Source organism: Oratosquilla oratoria, chromosome 20 (assembly GCF_046742065.1).
Source record: "Oratosquilla oratoria isolate Oo_2021 chromosome 20, ASM4674206v1, whole genome shotgun sequence".
Lineage (NCBI taxonomy): Eukaryota > Metazoa > Arthropoda > Malacostraca > Stomatopoda > Squillidae > Oratosquilla > Oratosquilla oratoria.
In genome coordinates, this window is record NC_134796.1 from 9,824,519 (window position 1) to 9,843,655 (window position 19,137).

Genomic DNA, 19,137 nt, shown 5'->3' on the forward strand with positions numbered 1-19,137 from the left:
GCTTTTTTTTTATCATATTGCGTAATAATTAGGATTTTTTTGTATTATTTTATCAAAAAGTGACTAAGCCATACATCTGGCAAATATTCACCACCTCTGAAAACCTACTGAGTTGACCTTTAAACTAATAATTCCTTTACTTTGAGTTTTTTCTAAATGTCTTAAAATTGTTGGGCCCCCTGACGCAAATTCTGACAGCTGTACTGTTCCATTAACATTTCTTATTTGTCAATCATTACAACCACAAAGAAATGCCCGTACGAAGTCTTCACACTCTGTTACTTCCGGATCTAGACATTACTCGTAGATGCAATTTTCCTAACACTGTGACTGACTGCACTAGTACTTAAAAGAATTTGGAGAAGGTTCTGAAAAATACTACCTTCAAAAGTCTGGCAGATTCTGCTTTAGTCTAATGATTTGTTTATTCTCTCTTACGTTTTCTTTCTGGGGTCAGGACTTGAACCAAGGATCAGATAGATCCCTTAGCTCACTGCGACAAACGTAAAAAAATATACTACAGGCATATATTTCTCGTTAATTTATTTCTGCTATTACAGGTTCCTGTGATAATGGCTATCACAGACCTAAACTAATCCAGTAACCATGAGTCCGTGTAGAATGTATTTGAGAAAACAGGCAGATTGTAGGGGAGACTCAAGAAAACTAAACCAATCAGTCTTACTTAGTTTACTTACTTACTTAGTTTACTTAGTGGAGTTCTGAGGTCGATCCTCACAGCCGTAGTGGACTACCGCTGCTGCCAGTCCTGTTGTCCTTCCTTGCGAGGGTCAGTTGGTCTGGTAGTGTGTTTTGAGAGAACCTACTTATGGCAGTGTAGCCTGGCACTGGAGGCTCGTCTGGTACCTTCCGCAGGAACCTATCCAGTGCATGTTTGAAGCTGTCCACCGAGCATTTAGTTTTCTCTCTCACCTCCTTTGGGAGGGCGTTGAAGATTTTAGGACCCTCATGGCCTAGGCTGGTTGCCAGTAGGGTCTTAATCCTCACCGGGGCTCTTGATGGGAGAGTTTGTCTCTCACATTTACGCCCATGCCTTATACTGTGGTATGGCTTGATTGTAGAGGGCGTGGGGTCCGGAACAAGTCCCTCAAGGATTTTCCATGTGTAAATGGCCCTGTATCTTTCTCTCCTCCTCTGTTGAGAGTATAGGCCTAGTGCTCCCAGGCGATCCCAATAGTTGAGATCTTGCATCCCTTTGATGCACCTGGTGTAGTTCCGTTGGACAGCTTCAAGCATCTGGATGTCTCCGCGTTTGTGTGGTGACCAGAGTTGGCTACAATAGTCCAGTATCGGTTGGATAAGCGACTTCCAGAGGGTAAGCATCACTTGAACCTCTCTTGAGGAGAAGGTCCTTAGGACCCAGCTGGCCATCCCTCTTGCTCTATTTACTGAGTGCATGATGTGGTGTTGGAAGGTGGCATCATCACTTAAGTGAATGCCCAGGCTTTTCACATGGGCTTTTGGTGTGATTTTCATACCTCTCTCCGTGTGCAGCTCAGTGTCGTCTTTAATGCCTTGATTTGTGCCATATCTCAAGACCTCGAACTTCTCATCATTGAATTGCATGTTGCTGTTGTTGGCCCATGCATAAACTGAGTTGAGATCGTCTTGTAGATGTTGCACATCCCCACTTTCTTGCACAGCATGGCTGATGTGGGTGTCGTCGGCAAAAGACAGGAGGGTTGAGTCCACCCTACTATTTATGTCATTCATATGGACAAGGTATAGGTTCTACACTTTAAATCTGGCTATTTCGTTCTGGCTTTCATGATTAGCATAGACATGAAAATGATCAACCCACTTCTCTCATATATTTCATACTGTCATTCATACACTATCTGTACTAAATATAAAAGGAGATTCTTTCATCCATTTCTTATTTCATATTTTATATCCCATGGATATAGATTTTTTGTTAATTAAAGTCCTAATCCTGGTCATTCTATTACTTAGATTATGAATTTTTCACAATCAATATGAAATACAATTGAACTATTTCTCTATCCAAATTATTACCAACTTCCTCCAGGGTATGCTTGACATAAATCAGTTTTTATACTCTATATACCTGGACATATTTACCTCTACCTTTGCAGCAAAGCTGTTGTGGAACTAGGTAAATTGAAAGCGCTCATTTATATTTTATTATACACTTTTTAGCTTTTCTATATCACTTCCAATGAATGTATCAGCACAACGTATGGTATATGTATATCGTCCATTTCGTATTAAAACATTCCTGGGAACTGATAGACTTTTCATTTCAAAGTCGTCATAAATATAACTTTTGTTTTTATGCCATATTATAGCTATAGAAAGTAATTTGGAGCGCATTAACATAGGTTTCGTTGATAATAATACGACAGTTTTCTTACCTATACAATCCTTCAATGTTCATGTTTACATACTTTCGCCCACTTCTACTCCTTCTACGTACGGCAAGGTGAGAGAGTAGGCAGGGTCTAGAGACCTTTGTATGAAAATCGAATAATTTATAATTGAAGGTAGTATATATATATTTTACATATTCCATATCAAAGTACATATACCTAGGATGTAATAGGAAATCTTTATGCATACAATTTGCTTGTGATTGTGTCGATGTTAAGTGATATATTCTGACTTCGGCTTGCAGATGGTGAACCACAGAGTTGGGTTGGTTCAGTCCAAGCGGTACTCCACACCAAGGAGACCCTTTGAAAAGCCACGTCTCGACCAAGAGCTGAAGGTAAGGATGAATGGAAGTTCTGTTTTATATGGTTTTGTTCTCGAGACTAGGTTGTGATTATTCTAACACGTCAAACTTTTTCTAGCTTGTCGGCGAGTATGGTCTACGAAACAAACGGGAGTTATGGATTGTCAAAATGTTTTTGGCCAAGATCAGAACAGCTGCCCGAGAGCTGCTGACGCTAGATGAAAAGGACACCAGAAGGCTCTTCCAAGGTTGGTTACAGAAGTTATTTAACTAACGAACATGTAGGAAAAATTCCAGAATCATACAAACTTTCAAGTTACTATCGTAACTACGACTGTTGTTTAACATGTAATTTAAGTTACCCAATAGCTCCTGATATTACCTAACCTACTTGATAAAATAGGTCCTAGAAATTTAAAATAAAGGAAGAGAAAATGGGTAAACTTTTAGAATTGCACACCTACACAATGTTAAAATGTAGCAATAGAATTTTTTCTATTTTGTAAATTATAGTAAATGCTGTAAAATTTGTTGTGCACATGTATGCAATATAGCAATAGGAAATTAAGAATGGTCAGTTTATAGTTTCACCCAACCAATGATTTTGATGTGTGGCTTATGTGTTTCTGGTGAGAAATGTTGGTATGAACGATGGTGTTCATCATTTGTCACGTGCGTACTTTTCAAGTAATTATTGAAGTTATGCTCTTATACCTACATCTCCCCAACGATTTGGGGGGACCTGTGGGAAATCGGGGTTTTTGGGTGGGGAGCACTAATAAATTGATTAATGCGCATTGCAAAACAGGTAAAAAATGAACAAGAACCCAAAGATATAAAAAAAAAAAAAAAAAAATCACCTTTGAGGTCCGGAGTGTGGTCGGCTAATGCGAGCAGCAGCCATGTTTGTTTACCAAGTTACCAACGATTCGAAATATTTGTCACTACATTTAGCGAAGGCCACTCCACCTGCGCAGAAGTTGCTAACTGTAAACTAACGTAACCTAACCTAGTGTAGCGAAAAATATTTCTAATCGTTGGTAACTTGATAAACCTATATGGTCGCTCGCGTTAGCCGACCACACTGGACCTCAGATGTGAATTTTTTTTAATATATATGCATATACATATCTTTGTTCTTGTTCATTTTATACCTGTTTTGCAATGCGCATTACTCTTATTTATTTGTGATCCCCATCCAAAAACCCCGATTTCCCACAGGTCCTCCCCAGATCATTGGGGAGATGTAGGCATAAGTGCATAACTTAAATAATTACTTGAAAAGTACACATTTGCGACGGAAATTATGTACACCATCGTTCATATCACATTTCTCACCAGAAACACACAAGCCACATATCAAAATCATTGGTTGGGTGAAACTATGGTAAAATTTTAAAAGTTCACACCTACATAATATAGCAATAGAAAATAATTTTGTAAATTGTAGTAAAGGCTGTTAAATTTTAATTGTGCTCACCTATGCAATATAGCATTAGAAAATCAGTAATTTTATAAATTATAATAAATCAATGTATTACGTGATTTTCTCGGGGTAAATAAAAAAGTTGCTAAAATGTAGTCTCTAACCAACGAAGTTGCGGTAGGTGAATGACATGCCATGTTTTATGATAGGTGCTGAGGTCAAACATACATAACCCAAAAAATGTTTAGTAATTAAGTACCTAAAAATCTAAGGATCATCTAGGTCGTCATTGTCACGGATGCTGACGGCCTGATTATTGTACCTTGGACAGTTGACAGACGATGGCAGAACCCAGTGTTCACTTGTAAATTATGTTCATGTGTTAAAATTTACAAAATATTTAATTTTCTAATGCTACATTGCGTAGGTGTGCACAAAAATACCTTAAGTGCTCAATTAAGGGGTCTCTAATTACTGACCAAACCCGGCCAAGGACAGTTTTTTCTCGAATGCATGATTTTATGTAAAATAGCATAGGTTGCATTAATTGAACTATTTTATTTTAAATGTGTAATTTACATGTAATTTGATAAAAGAAAAAATTTTTAGCCTCTGCAAAAACGAATATATTGTCCAGGCCTCCATCTTTGTTCATGGTGGTTTGCATAAAGTATTGAATCCACTACCAGTTGTTTCTGGACTGACAAGTGCAGATTGTCACTGAGTGGTTGATGGAGTTAGTCAAAAACAAAACTTACAATTTCTTGTGGGGTTCAAACAAGCGAGGCATATTTGCATACTAACTTGAGTAAAGCTAAAGTAAAAATGTTATTTAACTTGTTTATTTTATTTATAACACCAAGATTACATACAAATAAATACAAATTTTTCAATAAAAGTAATATGTTTTTGGCCAACTCCAACCATGCTCAGGATGGTAAATTCGTAGCTGTGGTCAGTAACTTTGCAGATGCTATGTTCTGTTTTGGTTAGTTGTTAGGGAGACTGCATTTAAGTGGTATATATTGGGAAAAAAAATGTATAACTATATATATATAGATATATATATATATGAGGACCACAATTAAAAGCTTACATGCCTTTTGTGTTATCCTTGGCAATTTTGCAATGCATCAACATGTATTGAAAATCGAAAGTAAACCTTGCTAAAAGCAAATACAATACGAAGTGGAGCTGCGGAATAAGGTTTGACACACCATATTAGGTAAATTTTATAAGTGCATGCATTAGAAAAATATTAGTTTCGTAAATTATAATACATTTGTGTAATATGCAATTACTTTGTGGAAATCAATAACAGAAAAAGTTGCTATAAGTAGTATGGCATTTCGCTACATGGCTAGTTCACTACAATTTTGCTACATTCTTTGGTTGCTTCACTACATTTTTTGCATGAAATGAATGGACATTCTAATAGTAATGTGCATGACAAGTCACTTGTAATTATCTGCTGGAATCTGCCTGATGATTTCAACAAGGCCTAATAAAAACCATTTTATTGCCAAATTGCCTCGTTAGGCAAATTCTTGTTGCCTATAGTTACTTTATAAGCCTGCACACAGTCATATTCAGATATCGAATGCGAAAAAAAGTGGCAAAAGAACTGAAAAATGTAGCAAAATCATCCTCAGCCTCCATTACAATGGAGGTGCCAAGACAGAGAGGGGAGTGGAGTATGTAGGGGATGGACTGGGTGGGAGTGGTTTCTATGCCTTGTCTTTTTAGCTACCTCCTGTGCAAGAGGGAAAGCCTTGGTACATGTATGTGCAATGGAGATAGCCAAATCAATAGACACTCATCTTAGTTCCTAGGTCAGAAGTGGTGCAGCAAGGCCACTTCATATAACTGGTGTCACACATTGTCTCCTCTTATGGAAAATAGAGGAGGTGGGGAGAAACCTCTTTAGGCTGCATAAATATATCATTCACCTGACTGTTTCCTACACACACACAACTTAATAAATTGGGATAAGAGGACATGGAAAGAAACTCAGAAAGGACAGTTATTGAGGAGACGTGGGGGAGGGGGAAACCCCCACAGAGTGGTGGATGTATTGAACATTAGACAAAACAGTAATGTGCCAAAACAATACAAGAATTTGAGAGCAAATTAGATATGGCAAGATACAGAAACGGGACACCAGTTTACTTCCTCCACCTTAGCCTTCCACACCTCTTTTACTAATGTCATCTCTCATTCTTCCCATTTGTCCAAACCATCCCAACTGTCATCAGCTTTGTATGAACCAATTTCTAAACTAGTCAAATGTTGATTCTCAGGTAATGCCCTTCTTCGTCGGTTGGTGAGAACTGGTGTATTGGATGAGGCCCACATGAAGCTTGATTATGTGTTGGGTTTGAAGCCTGAAGATTTCTTGGAGCGACGCCTGCAAACTCAAGTGTTTAAGCTGGGTCTTGCCAAGTCTATTCATCATGCACGTGTTCTTATCAAGCAGGGCCATATCAGGTAAGACGTATGTTTTTATATAATTTAGTGGCATGGTTAAAAAAAAGTATTGGTGGGGGTCCTGTCAAAACTGTAACCAGCCACCATATACTATTTTAAATCTAGTCAAAAATGGGTGGGAATTTTAATCATGTAGTGGGTAATGCACCATTACTTTTCAGGTAGTTGCTTGTAGTTAAGGATGGAATTCATTCAGTTAAGGTTACATGTCCAAGTTGTCAGATCAGTGATGTAAAGTTAATCTAACGTGAGTGCATTGGCATTTTTTAAGATTGTTGCAATTCGAAAGTAGTCTATAAGTGATTGGCTGATAAGGATAGAATTCATTCAGTTCAAGGTATTAAGGTTACATGTCCAAGTTGATCAGTGATGCAAAGTTAATCTGACCTGAGTGCATTGGCATTTTTAAGATTGTTGCAATTCGAAAGTAGGCTATAAGTGATTGGCTGACGTTTTTTTTTATTATTATTATTATTATTAAATCTTGCCATTCGTTTTGACTTGAGTATGGTCACTATAAAGAGGGAAGTATTTTGGTAAGACCATAGATTTCCATGTCAACATATGCATATGTTAGAAGTTTTCCTGCTATCTTGGCTCCATACTTTACATATCGGTCTTCCATTGCTTTAGATTGGGTACCAGGCACATTTGTTTATTTTTCAACTCTTGTTGAAAATTTCATCTTGCAATAGTTTGAAAATAGGACAGTAAGTCTGGCAAGTATTGAGCCAGGTAAACCTGGGGGAAATGATCAGGAACGAAGAAAACATTAAGGCATTGTTATGATACCATTGCCAATTGCCAAATTTCCACTGGTTCTTCTTTCACTGATGTGCATCAATTACAGAATGATGTATTAGTTATGTAATACAGTTTGGTTTCATGGTATTTGTTCATGCTGCACAATATCAAATACTTTGTTCCATACCTGTCTTCTATAAAACCATTGTGACCATGGGGTCATCCATTGCAACCCTATGGTTTCTGTATTATGCCTGTACACCTCGATCACTTTGTTCCACTCCTGTCATCATTGTCTTGTATGTAATCTTTGACTTTGGAGTCACCCATTGTAAATTAGTTTCTTGATTGCACCTTTACACCTGAAATATATACAATAATAGTCATCAGGAAGTGTTCTCCATTGTAACTCCAGCATGTCAAATACAATTTCAAAGGCAGCTCTTGCTATAGGTGTGAAAACTGCATGGACATTAGTTTTGCAACCTCTTCATTCCAATGTCCATTAAAATGGTGCTTGTAAAACCATTGCTAATTTCAATATCTGGCAATTTCTCGGTCAAAACCCAGTGGTCTTGCATAAGATCATGTCACATGCAATGTAGCAAGACACAATAGAGCCCCCTAGTGTTAGAAATTAAGAATGTAGGGAGAAATCCCTTAGGGCTGCATCAAAATCCATACACAATCATTCTCCACTTGCACCTATCCCTACCTTCTCCCTTCCCAGCTAAAGACATTTCTCTTGCTCAAACTTGTTTCCATCCTGTCCATTCAGCTGTATTTTGGTCAAGTTCATTCTATCCACCTCTCCTTTCAACATTTCTTTTTCTCAAACCATCCTATTAATCTTTAGTAATCCATATCCACTTCTATTTCTCTCAATCTCGCCACTTTTGTCTATTCATCCAATACCCCTGCATACTTCTCACACTATCAAACTTGATTAAACTTCTCCTTTCAACCTTAGATTCCAGATCTCTCCCCCAAAGCTTTGTCAAGAGCACAATTGCCCCTTCATTGGGTCTTTTTGCTATTTCCAGACTATCATGACACTTTCAACCACCCCAAACTGTTGTCCACTAAAATTAATTTAAAAGATGATGATCCATCTTCCATTTGATGACGCCTACGTAGGCATCATGAATTGTGAATGGATATATGAGGATGTGTGCATTTTGTTTATATTTTGTAGTTGTGGCCCCAAACTGGTTTGATTGTGGTTTCTGTGTTTATCATTACTCAGTGAAAATCGAGTAATACAGCAGTAACTATTTGTATTGTGATGCATCATTGTACATAAGACATCCTATGCTGTGCACAAGAATTTGATTTGTATTGATGGTGTTAAGCTGTTGTCGCTTTACCAGGTCAATTTAAATCCAGACTTCCTATGTGTCATCCCATCCACTTGTTACAAGCTGTTTCGCCTTCTCTTCCTCCACACAAACACACCAAGAGGATATTCCAGCTATGAAGTGCCACATCAAAGTATGGCAACCTTCAAACACATGTAACTTTTTTCAAACTATCTTCTTCCTCCTTTCTGAGGCTTATAAATACGAGTGGTGTATTTTTCCTGTGCCAATGTTTTAAACCATCTTTTGACAAAAGTATGGCAGAAGGGAGCACACATTTTTGTAGGGACCTTTTACCTCACTGTACTTGTGCAAGGGATTACCATTAGATAGGATGAAAATATTATATCCAATAACCCGAGTCTGGCCAAGGGTGGTGGGTAACTCATACATGGCGCTTCGTGTGTACCCAGCTATTTGAGGGTTGGTGCTCAACAATCAAAGATGCACATGAACTTTCATCGTTAGTTTTTTGTGGCCACTAGCAGACCCAGCCAAAGTGCAATTAGACAACATTGTAGAAATTAACTGTTGGCACGCTTTATGCATGTAAACTATTCCAGCTTAGCTTTGTTGATAGTGGGGAAATGTCCTGACAGTGGTTTGCTAAGACTTCATTGTACCTATTGGAAGACCTATGTGTGTAATGTACACAGGCTGGTTTAGGCATTGTAGAGGTTATAAGCTTCATTTATCAAAAATTGGGAACAAGGGTATTGTCAACAAACTTGTAATTGAATTGAGGTGTGGTGTTTAATGAATTTGGTACCCATGGACCACTTGACCTTTCTATATAAGATTTTGTATTCCAACTTTGTTTCATATAGCTAGTACACACTTGTTCTAAGAAACGAGATAGGAAATCAAATTACTCAATTTGGCAACCCCTTCTAGGTTTTGTATCACCTGAGCTGCTTTTTCGCATAGGCCACTTGTCTAGGTTTATCCTAGCAACGCCTAATACCTGTTCTTGAGAGCCATGAAGGTCTTGTGGATGATGAACCTGGCTTTCGTGTTTTGGTGCACATGTCAGGCCACTTGAGAAGCTACTTAGCTATCTCAATGTCTGATATAACATTAACAAAGCTATGGTGAGCTGTTTTTCCATTATATCATATATGGGAACAGCAAGGGGTATGGGTCATGGAAGTTTGGCTGGTGCACCAGTGGATTTAGACCTGGTTAGACTGAACATGCACTAGAAGCTGACCATTTTACTGTGGATTATAATTACAAACTGGGTGAGATTTGGTTAATGTGGAAATTAAGAATACTTTTGTTGTATTTCAGAGTTCGCAAGCAGGTAGTTAATGTGCCATCCTTCATTGTGCGACTAGACTCCCAGAAGCACATTGACTTCTCCCTCAAGAGTCCATTTGGTGGTGGACGTCCTGGCCGTGTTAAGAGGAAGAACCTGCGCAAGGGCACTGGTGACGCTGATGATGATGATGCGGAGTAAATTATGGGTTTTGCAGAGCCAGAATAAAACTGCAATAGAATTTTTAGTTTTTCTTTCCGCTATCTCTAATACAGGGATGTAAGAGCCCACTATTTCACACTTCCATCTCGTCATACACAAGCACTACCAGCTGAACATGTGTAAGGTCATGTAACAGTGGCTTTACCTTCCTTACAAGAGGTATCCAAAGTCGAAGGCATAAATCCCCCTCCCTCCCTCATTTTTTTCTTGGTTTCTCCAGGATGATAAGTCCTCCCTGCATCTCGCCCAATTAAGTATGTAGGGAGCTTGGGGTTCATGCTACCCAAACAGGTACAAGAATCTTCCTTCAATATCACATTTCCATCCAGACATCAAAACAAGCCTTGAAGAAAGATAAAATTCCTTACAGTGAAATCCCTATTGAGAGGTTAGAACTACACTGGTATTATTCAGGACACAATCTGGCATTAAAACCATATGAACATCGAAATTAGTTGCCACATACTACAATGCGTAATGCATAATTCAAACAATCCTTAGATAAATTAATGGGCCTGGGGGGCTTTGATTCAATGGATTGATGTATCCAAGCCTAAGGTTGGAAATGTAAGGACATGAAATATTGACTACCAAAAAGCCTCTTGTATGGAAGTCGGCCAAAGGGCCCCCACTTCCTACTTGCCCATCACCTATTTGCTTCCTCATCTAGGGTCTTTGTGGATGAAGGGCCAACCCTACCTCCAGATAAATCCACACTCGCCCATTTCATCCTCACATATTCCACCCCTCCCTCTCTCATGCTTTTGATACAAGTATTCATGCTAAACGGAACTTAACAATTGCAACTAGTGGCAACCCTTCTACCTGCCCATGCAATACCATACATTGATATCCATGACTTTTTAACATTTATGCATAAGAACAGAACATTGCTATCTTGAAGTCCTGTGGCATCTACCCATTTGCCAGTGGTTAGTTCCCTGCACTCCAGCTTATACTGGTGGGTTGCCCAATTTGCACACACCTTGCAGTTACTTAATCTCTCCGTAAAGCACTGACCACCGTATACCAAATACTGGACAATAAAACGCTAGTACCTCTATCCTACACAACTTGTACAGAAAATAGAGCTATTAACCAAACTGCCTATGGTCAACAAAAATGACCAGGATCGCATGCAAGTATAGAAGTGCTGGTGACCGTGTCCAACACAAAACTAAATAAATATTCCCATCACAAGGCTTGCAAGAACAGTGGTGCCTTGTAAAAAATTATATAAGCTTGCCCTTTTTATATATATACTAAAGTCCCTAGAACAGTGACTAAACCATGCAGTCTAATCCATGTACAATAATAGGAACCTATCTATAGAGGAAAGGTATGACAAATTTCGCAACCTAACACTTCCTTGGGACAGTTTGAAAAAATATATAGGGGAAGAAACTAGTTTAAATAAAATAAAAAATTGCATAAATTGGACCCCAACATGAAAATGATAAATCCACCAACAATAAAGTAGTAAAATGTAATCAACAAGCATTTCAGAGACTGACCCAACCCCACACCATAAAATAAAGAAGACCTCATTCTCCAGCAAAGATAAAGGCATGTCACCAAGAAATTTAGTAAATTGCATGCAGAAGCCCATGTACGATATTCTACTACCCGAAGCATGGAGAAACAAAAAAGGTAAATGGGAGTGGAATTGTGCCTTTGACTTGGGCTGCCTCCCTCATAAGGGGGGGGGGGGCGAGCCCTTGGTATATGGCCGATCATTTCTATTACTTCTTATAGCACTGGCATCCCATCGTTGTGGGAAAAAAGTAGACAAATTCCCTCCTGAAAACAAACTACCAGAGAACCATATCTAATCTGATAAAAAGAATCTGTACACTTGTATATATCAACACTGCTCTAAAACTTCGTCCAAGTACTGAAAGTTCAGCAATCGACACTTGACAACAGTAATAGTGACATATAAATACTGCTTTTACCACTGTCCCTGGGGATGTTTTGTCGGGAAAAAATGTAAATATAGATGCATAAGCAATTGTTGATAAACCGGATAGCGAGTTTTTGAACAACCATTTAATGGAGAACAAAAATTGGTCTCCCAAAGAAGCGGTGCTATACCAACCTGGATCATACCATAAAGTCTAAGTCGTGTAAATAAGCTAATAACAGCCAAAGTGTAATTTTGCCTCGTCAAACTAGAAAGGTTGGACATTTAATGTTTAATATTTAAATCACCATTTTCGTATTACATTCTCGTTTCAGGAAGAGCAGACGATTTGTGATATATACAAGTATATATATATATATATATATTATAATGTGGGCCATATATGAACTCTCATCGGAAGGTAATGGTTTTCGATCACAAGTTTAAGAGGCTCGTAGATATATGTAGACAAGTGGGGTTGATAGTGGGTTTCATTTTTATTGGATCGGCTCTTGGTAAACAGTTCAAAGGTGATGAATTGTATAACTTCGCTCTCCGCTATGTTTATGAACAGCCTGCGGACCCGATTTTATTGCTGCATGTCGGTTTTGTTTTGATGTAACTTAAGTGTGCCGTGAATTCTAGATTGCTTGAGTATACAATATTGCACGTGGATATGTAACTGCTTATCTGATTGGAGGAGAAAATTCAATTGATTCACGATTGTAAGATCCCTTAGGGGACGCTCTTAGGTATATTTAGAGGTCAATGGACTAAAGAAATTACGTCACTGCAGAACTGATGAAGGACCTAAATTTAGTAGTATTGACGGGATTTCTTGCAAGAGCTTTGTAGAATGCTGTGTACTAAATTCAACAGAAGACATGTAGATATATATATATAGAAGGAAAGAAATTTTTTATTCACATAGAGAGATCATAGCTGAAGGAAAATAATTTAAAGTGAGAAGTAAAAGCCAAACTGAGCAGTATACAAATTCTAAGTCTGACTTGAATACGTTATCTCTTCGGAGGCATGGGGCTTACCGACTAAAATGGTGTTTTTGTTTTAATCAATTTATTACGCTCAAGGAGCGTCAAACCTAGTACAAAAGTGTAGCTATGTACAGAGTACTAGTGACACACAGGACATTCTCGAATCATAACTGAAGGAATTATTTGTAGTTTATCACCCATTAGTGCGGGTGATACAAAAATATATACAGTGATCACCTTCTGGCAAATATTTACATATAATAATAAGTAATCGTCGATGAGGTATCAAGGTTGTTGGCATATGGGGTGTAGCGCAGCCTGCACGATGTGTACCTCGGCACCTTTCTGGTCTCACCCGCCTACATCGTGCGGTAGCCGGGTTTGCGTCGGGCACGTATAACACTGTGTCGTCTCACCAGAAGTTCGCTGCGTTTGTATGCATGTGGAAGTGGAAGGACATTCTTGTGGTGTTGGATGGTTACACTTGAAGTCTTCTCAGCATTACCACGGTGACGTGTAGGGAAGTGGCGGCTTATCGTACCATCCATTTGTAGTAGGGCAATAGTTGTAGCAGCTGGCAGATCCATACTACAGACATTCCTTGTTATTATGTTCAGGGAACAACAAATCTAGTGCAAAAGATAAATATATACAGATTATTAGTGATACTTAAAACATTTCCGAATCATGACTGATTTATTTATGTATACTTTAAAATCCACCAAAGTGAGGGTGTTGCAATAGGATTAATTCTAATTTATCACCTTCAAGCAAATATTTACAGACATCAAGAACTGATTGTCGATGTGGTATTAAAGGGGCTATCGTGGGGCAATTAATACAGTAGTGCTCTAGACTGTTGGCATTAGGGGTGTCGCACAGCCTGCACGATGAGTACCTCGGTACACCTTCGGTCTCACCCACTTGCCACACTGGTCTGTAGCCGAGCCTGAGTCGGGCACTCACAACATTGTGTCTTCTCACAATAAGTCCATTACGTCTATACTTATAGGGAAGAGGAAGAAAATTCTCGTAGTGTTGGATAGATACACTTGTAGCCCTCTCAGCATTGCTACGGCGGCGAGTAGGGGAGCAGGCAGCTTGTCTTACCATTCGCTTGTAAGAAGGTAGGAAGGCAGTAGTAGAAGTGGCAGCTGGTGGATCCATACTACAGGCTGTCCTTGCTAGCCGATCAGCGGTGTCATTGCCTAGGAGTTCGATATGGGATGGAATCCACAGGAAGTGTACCCTCTGTGAGTTTTCGTGAGTTGTGGCCAGTTGACTAAAATGGTGAGTGACAATCGTACGAAGTATAAAGTGTGACAGCCAGGGCACACAAATCCAACACGTGATCCCCCAAAATATATCGATGTACATTTGAAGATGAATAAGAATAATGTTCAACACGAAAGTTGTAAGTAAAAGGGATAATCAATGATGAGTGTCTCCACGAAGTTATCAAATATAATAATTAATGATCATGATAATGAAATAAAATGATCATGATAATGAAATAAAATGAATTACAATTGTTTTGTAAATATGAAATCACGAGAGGCTCTACCACAATGAATGTATAACGCCAGCTGTAATCCACGGATGCAAGATTTGGAAACTGACAAGCAGTGCTTCCACATTTAGGGTAATCAAGCCTATGTTGGGGTAGAGTTTAGGGTACTTGGGCAAATTTTGGGGTACAAATAGAGAATCTAGGGCAATCAGACACATTCATATTCCTTTAGAACAAAACCAATTTAGAATTTTTTTCGACATTGATAAATAACGAATATATATGATGGACAGGTATGATAATATTCTGTCCAGTAGTTCCTTGGCCTTTTAACATGGTTTTCAACATAAGAAATGCAGCTGGAATTATATGTTTACCCAATCTAAAAACTGTGATCAGTAGCTTACTGTCGCTGCCCTTTTCAACTGCATCTGTTGACAGTTTTTTTTAGCAAACTTAATTTAACCAAAACATCCCAGAGGAATAGTCTGAAAATTTAAACAATCTGTGGGCTCATGCACGCAATTTACCACATGAAGAACAACAATGCAAAAGCAAATACCTTAATTGTTGACGAAAGTTTAGTTAAAGCTGTTAGAAATGTGAAAAAGCAGTACTACTTGCAAAGAATCTGCTGCTCTAGGGGGAGAACCTAGCTCCAGTACTTCATAAAATAACGTGTCGCACCTATTTGGAACCAGGAGTTCTGTCTTTATTTTCTGGATTACGGTCTCCAGTACTTCATAAAATAGCATGTTGCACCTATTTGGAAGCAGGAGTTCGGTCTTTATTTTCTGGATTACGCTCAGAATTGTAGTTTTTTTTTTTATAGAAATACCTAAATCTTTACATAAAGGTGACTTTGACTTCATAATACTGTTCTTATGCAGTTCTATTATTTGCCAGCAAAAAAATTGTCATAATATATATATATATATATATATATATATATTAAATAAAGTTGATTTAGGGTAATTGACAACTGTCTGGGGTAACGAATTTTTTTGGTGTGGAAGCACTGCTGACAAGGGCGATGGAACAAATTGGAGTGGAGTGCACAGAAAAGATTGGAGAGATCATTGATAGAAATAACAATGAGAGTCGGGAAGATACCAAGTTGAGTGTGAAAGTAGACTGGAGTGAAATATATTGTGGAAGCGTTAAAAAGAGGAAGTGGAATTGGACAGGAAGTTAGCACGATCGAATTATGTGACGGGGGACGGAGGTTACTGAATGGGCATCGCGAGATGGGGAACATGCTAGAGGTGTGAGACGAGATTGATTTGCTGAGGTGACGTGTAGAGGTTGGTGCGGTCGCACGAATCCTGGAATGGTATGAAAGAGGTCTGTTCAGCAGTGGACTCGGAATAGCTTGCATATACAGTATATATATATATATATACAACACTGAATGGGTCCCAGTGATTAGAGGTACAATTTAACAGCCACAATGCACTTTAATTCTAAATCATCAACATCGGGAGTCCCAATGGGCCCACATGCAGAAATTGACACGCGGTACTGCCGAGGACTCGAACTCGGCGCTCACATGATAACTAGCGTAGTAACTAACCAACTACGCTATCAAGAAAGATAAGGTTGAGTGCAAGTTTTCTTATATATTATGCTCGAGTTACACACCTGAAATTTTGCGTTCAACTTATCTCCACTATGATAGTACAATTGGAAGTATACAAACGCGGGAAAGTATTTGTACAGCACTGAATGGGTCCCAGTGATTAGAGATACAATTTAACAGCCACAATGCACTTTAATTCTAAGCCATCAACATCAAAAACCCAATGAGGCCACATGCAGAAATTGAAGTGCGGTATTGTCGGGGACTCGAACTCAGTGATCACATGATAAGTGCCGTAATGATTAACCAACTACGCTATCAAGAGAGATACATATGGGGCTTAAGTATTCTTATATATTTTTATGCTCGAGTTACATACACATACCTGTGTGTGTATATATATATATATATATATATATATATATATATATATATATATATATATATATATATATATATATATATATATATATATATATATATGTATACTACATTTAACCCAACATTTGATGTACATATGACTACACAAAAAAAAATCATAGTTGGAGCAAATAAGACAACTCAGGACCTACGTAACTGCAAACACAGCATGGTATCCAATATCAATAAAAACCGGTCCTGAAAATGACACAAACTTAAGCAGAATAATGATTAGTTGCACTAAAACATCAATAGAACATTTATACTCAGAGACCAAAACAGGTTAATGCAAGAACACTGGAACCCACTCACTCCTCGTATCACATCACACAAACAGCTCATGCTAAAGAAATTAATATATATATATGCAGCAGTGTTCTACCCAAACATCTACCTCCTATAAAGTACATTCACATTCGGAACACGAAAGAAGCCATCCATAATATTTTATTTACTTATTCATATTTTTTTTTACTTCACTAGACCCCCAGAAATAGCATAAGGACATAGGAATGAAGGAAACTGCAAGTGATCTTAAGGCCTACACTAGGCAGTTCCATGTTCATTACCACCTGTCATCCTCAACGATAAAGTTATCTAACCTTCTCAGCAACCGCTAGTTTCACCCTCATCGTACAGATTCAAAGTCCCTTTCGTTAACTAATCTATTAGTAAACCAGTTCTTGCCGATTTCCTTCTTATACTCGGCAGAGAAATTATTCCCAAGGCATACAAGAATCGAATTGGCATGCCTAATCACATGCACCCCGCTTTAAAACAGTACAAACAATCGGCCTGGCAACAAAACAATTGTTTCAGATGCAAACATCACATGGAAGACACAGAACACTTTATAAAGAAAAATGCGTCGTGAGTGACCAGCAGGGTGAAAGGGTGCTTTTGCTCGAGTTTCTTGTAAATGTGGAGTGCAAGAGAAAAATGGGGATTTATTATTATTATTTTTTTAGATCATGGTATTGATTAAATAATGTGGTTTTGTGAGTAGTACATACAAATGCGTGCTAAATCGAGAGATGAATATTCATGACAGTTCTGTGTGCAACAACCAACTGCAAGTGCAAACCATCTATCAAGAGAAATCTAATCAGTGAGCCAACCGTCATGTAAGACTTCAATCCCCTGCTCAAGGTCTAAATGATAACGTGTAATCAGTAAATCGTGCCCTCGACTCCTTTCATTAGGTATGTCTTGACATTGAATGTACTTCTAGTTCGGCAATTACATTCGAATCGTTAGTCAATAAACGTGAAACGCAACCTCACACCATCCGAAGCCTGCCACGGCTGTTCAAAAAGTGGAAATCGTTACGTTCACAAATTGTAGCATTCACAGATATCTTCACCCCATTGTTTCGTGTAACTGCATAAAATAACGCGACCTTAAACGGAATGAAAGGGAAAATATGCCATTTGATGAGGAAGTGGTATAATGCCTTACCATAATGTTGCCCAAGCATGGGCTGTCAGCGGGCGTAGATAAATAATGCCATCAAAGTCCTATTTTTTCTCTTGTCATATATATATATATATATATATATATATATATATATATATATATATATATATATATATGTGTGTGTGTGTGGACTTGTGAGCGACAGCTATCTCCCGAAAGAGAGCTCAGAATATATGGCCGATTTATGGGTAATGCTGTGACCTTACAGGCACAAACACACCCAACTCCCTGCCCACGAGAGTTGGGGTACCGATTCGTAGCGCAGCGATACTGAAATTTCAGCCCTGAGCGGGATACGAACCCGAAGCGCTGTAGTGACAGCTGGGAATTCTACCATTGCGCCACCGTGTGTGTGTGGATGGGTATTAGTGTAAGTGTGTGATTCAGTTTTTTGTTCATCATGGTCTTAGATCACGTGTTGGACTCGTGATCCAAGACCATGTGTGTGTGTGTGTGTGTTTACCTAGTTGTATTTTACGGGAAGGGGAGCTATGCTTGTGGTGTCCCGTGTGTGCGTGTGCGTGTGTGTGTGTGCACAACAACAACAAGCAGTGCCTCATAATTCCATTTGATAGTACCAGGTTACAAATATTATTTCCTCGGTACGATCTTGGTTATCCGTGCAGGTACAACTCTGTAAAAACACATACAAGCAGGGATAGTGATTCCAGAACTGTGTATCATCTCCCTCTCTCTCTCTCTACACACACACACACACACACATGTATATATATATATATATATGTGTGTGTGTGTGTGGAGTAAAGAAGGACGTGGAAGGGGGGGCACCAAGCGAGGACTGGAAAGAATTGACAGAGGATAGAACCATCTGGAGAGGCATAGTGAAAGCGGTGAAGGGCTGTCCGGCCTGACAACCAACAGATATATATATATATATATATATATATATATATATATATATATATATATATATATATATATATATATATGTGTGTGTGTGTGTGTGTGTGTGTGTGTGTGTGTATTAGACGACTTGTGGAGATATTATTTTTACTTTCCTAACAAATAAATTCTGCAGTTCT

At 38.5% G+C, this 19,137-nt stretch overlaps 2 protein-coding genes across 4 annotated transcripts; one reads left to right on the plus strand and one right to left on the minus strand.

Annotated features, from left to right (window-relative positions):
- The first annotated feature begins 2,436 nt into the window (after positions 1 to 2,436).
- RpS9 (ribosomal protein S9) lies at positions 2,437 to 10,230 on the plus strand. 2 transcript variants are annotated; one of them, XR_012967349.1, is made up of 6 exons: positions 2,437 to 2,525; positions 2,657 to 2,749; positions 2,835 to 2,964; positions 6,443 to 6,629; positions 9,626 to 9,822; positions 10,022 to 10,230. XR_012967349.1 is itself a non-coding variant. In XM_076203648.1 (5 exons), the coding sequence occupies exons 2-5, from the start codon at positions 2,657 to 2,659 to the stop codon at positions 10,188 to 10,190; spliced, it is 579 nt and encodes a 192-aa protein (XP_076059763.1). In that variant the 5' UTR covers positions 2,447 to 2,525; the 3' UTR covers positions 10,191 to 10,230. The 2 variants fall into 2 exon arrangements, 1 of the variants encoding a protein (XP_076059763.1); XM_076203648.1 differs by lacking the exon at positions 9,626 to 9,822 and having other exon boundaries at positions 2,447 to 2,525.
- Positions 10,231 to 13,170: 2,940 nt separating this feature from the next.
- LOC143036048 (uncharacterized) lies at positions 13,171 to 15,289 on the minus strand. Of its 2 annotated transcripts, none has more exons than XM_076203304.1 (2): positions 13,874 to 15,289; positions 13,171 to 13,738 (listed from the first exon to the last, which is right to left on the minus strand). In XM_076203304.1, exons 1-2 carry the CDS (start codon positions 14,484 to 14,486, stop codon positions 13,698 to 13,700), a joined length of 654 nt encoding a protein of 217 aa, XP_076059419.1. In that variant the 5' UTR covers positions 14,487 to 15,289; the 3' UTR covers positions 13,171 to 13,697. The 2 variants fall into 2 exon arrangements, with proteins under 2 accessions (XP_076059419.1, XP_076059420.1); XM_076203305.1 differs by having other exon boundaries at positions 14,220 to 15,285.
- Positions 15,290 to 19,137: the final 3,848 nt, after the last annotated feature.

Excerpts from the sequence above, each read along its gene's own strand:
- RpS9 (XM_076203648.1), top strand. The coding sequence starts at position 2,657 with ATGGTGAACCACAGAGTTGGGTTGGTTCAGTCCAAGCGGTACTCCACA. Across the intron at positions 2,750-2,834 it reads GTCTCGACCAAGAGCTGAAG|CTTGTCGGCGAGTATGGTCT; the intron begins GTAAGGATGAAT and ends AACTTTTTCTAG. Across the intron at positions 2,965-6,442 it reads CACCAGAAGGCTCTTCCAAG|GTAATGCCCTTCTTCGTCGG; the intron begins GTTGGTTACAGA and ends GTTGATTCTCAG.
- LOC143036048 (XM_076203304.1), bottom strand. The coding sequence starts at position 14,486 with ATGTACATCGATATATTTTGGGGGATCACGTGTTGGATTTGTGTGCCC. Across the intron at positions 13,739-13,873 it reads CTGTAAATATTTGCTTGAAG|ATTTGTTGTTCCCTGAACAT; the intron begins GTGATAAATTAG and ends CTTTTGCACTAG.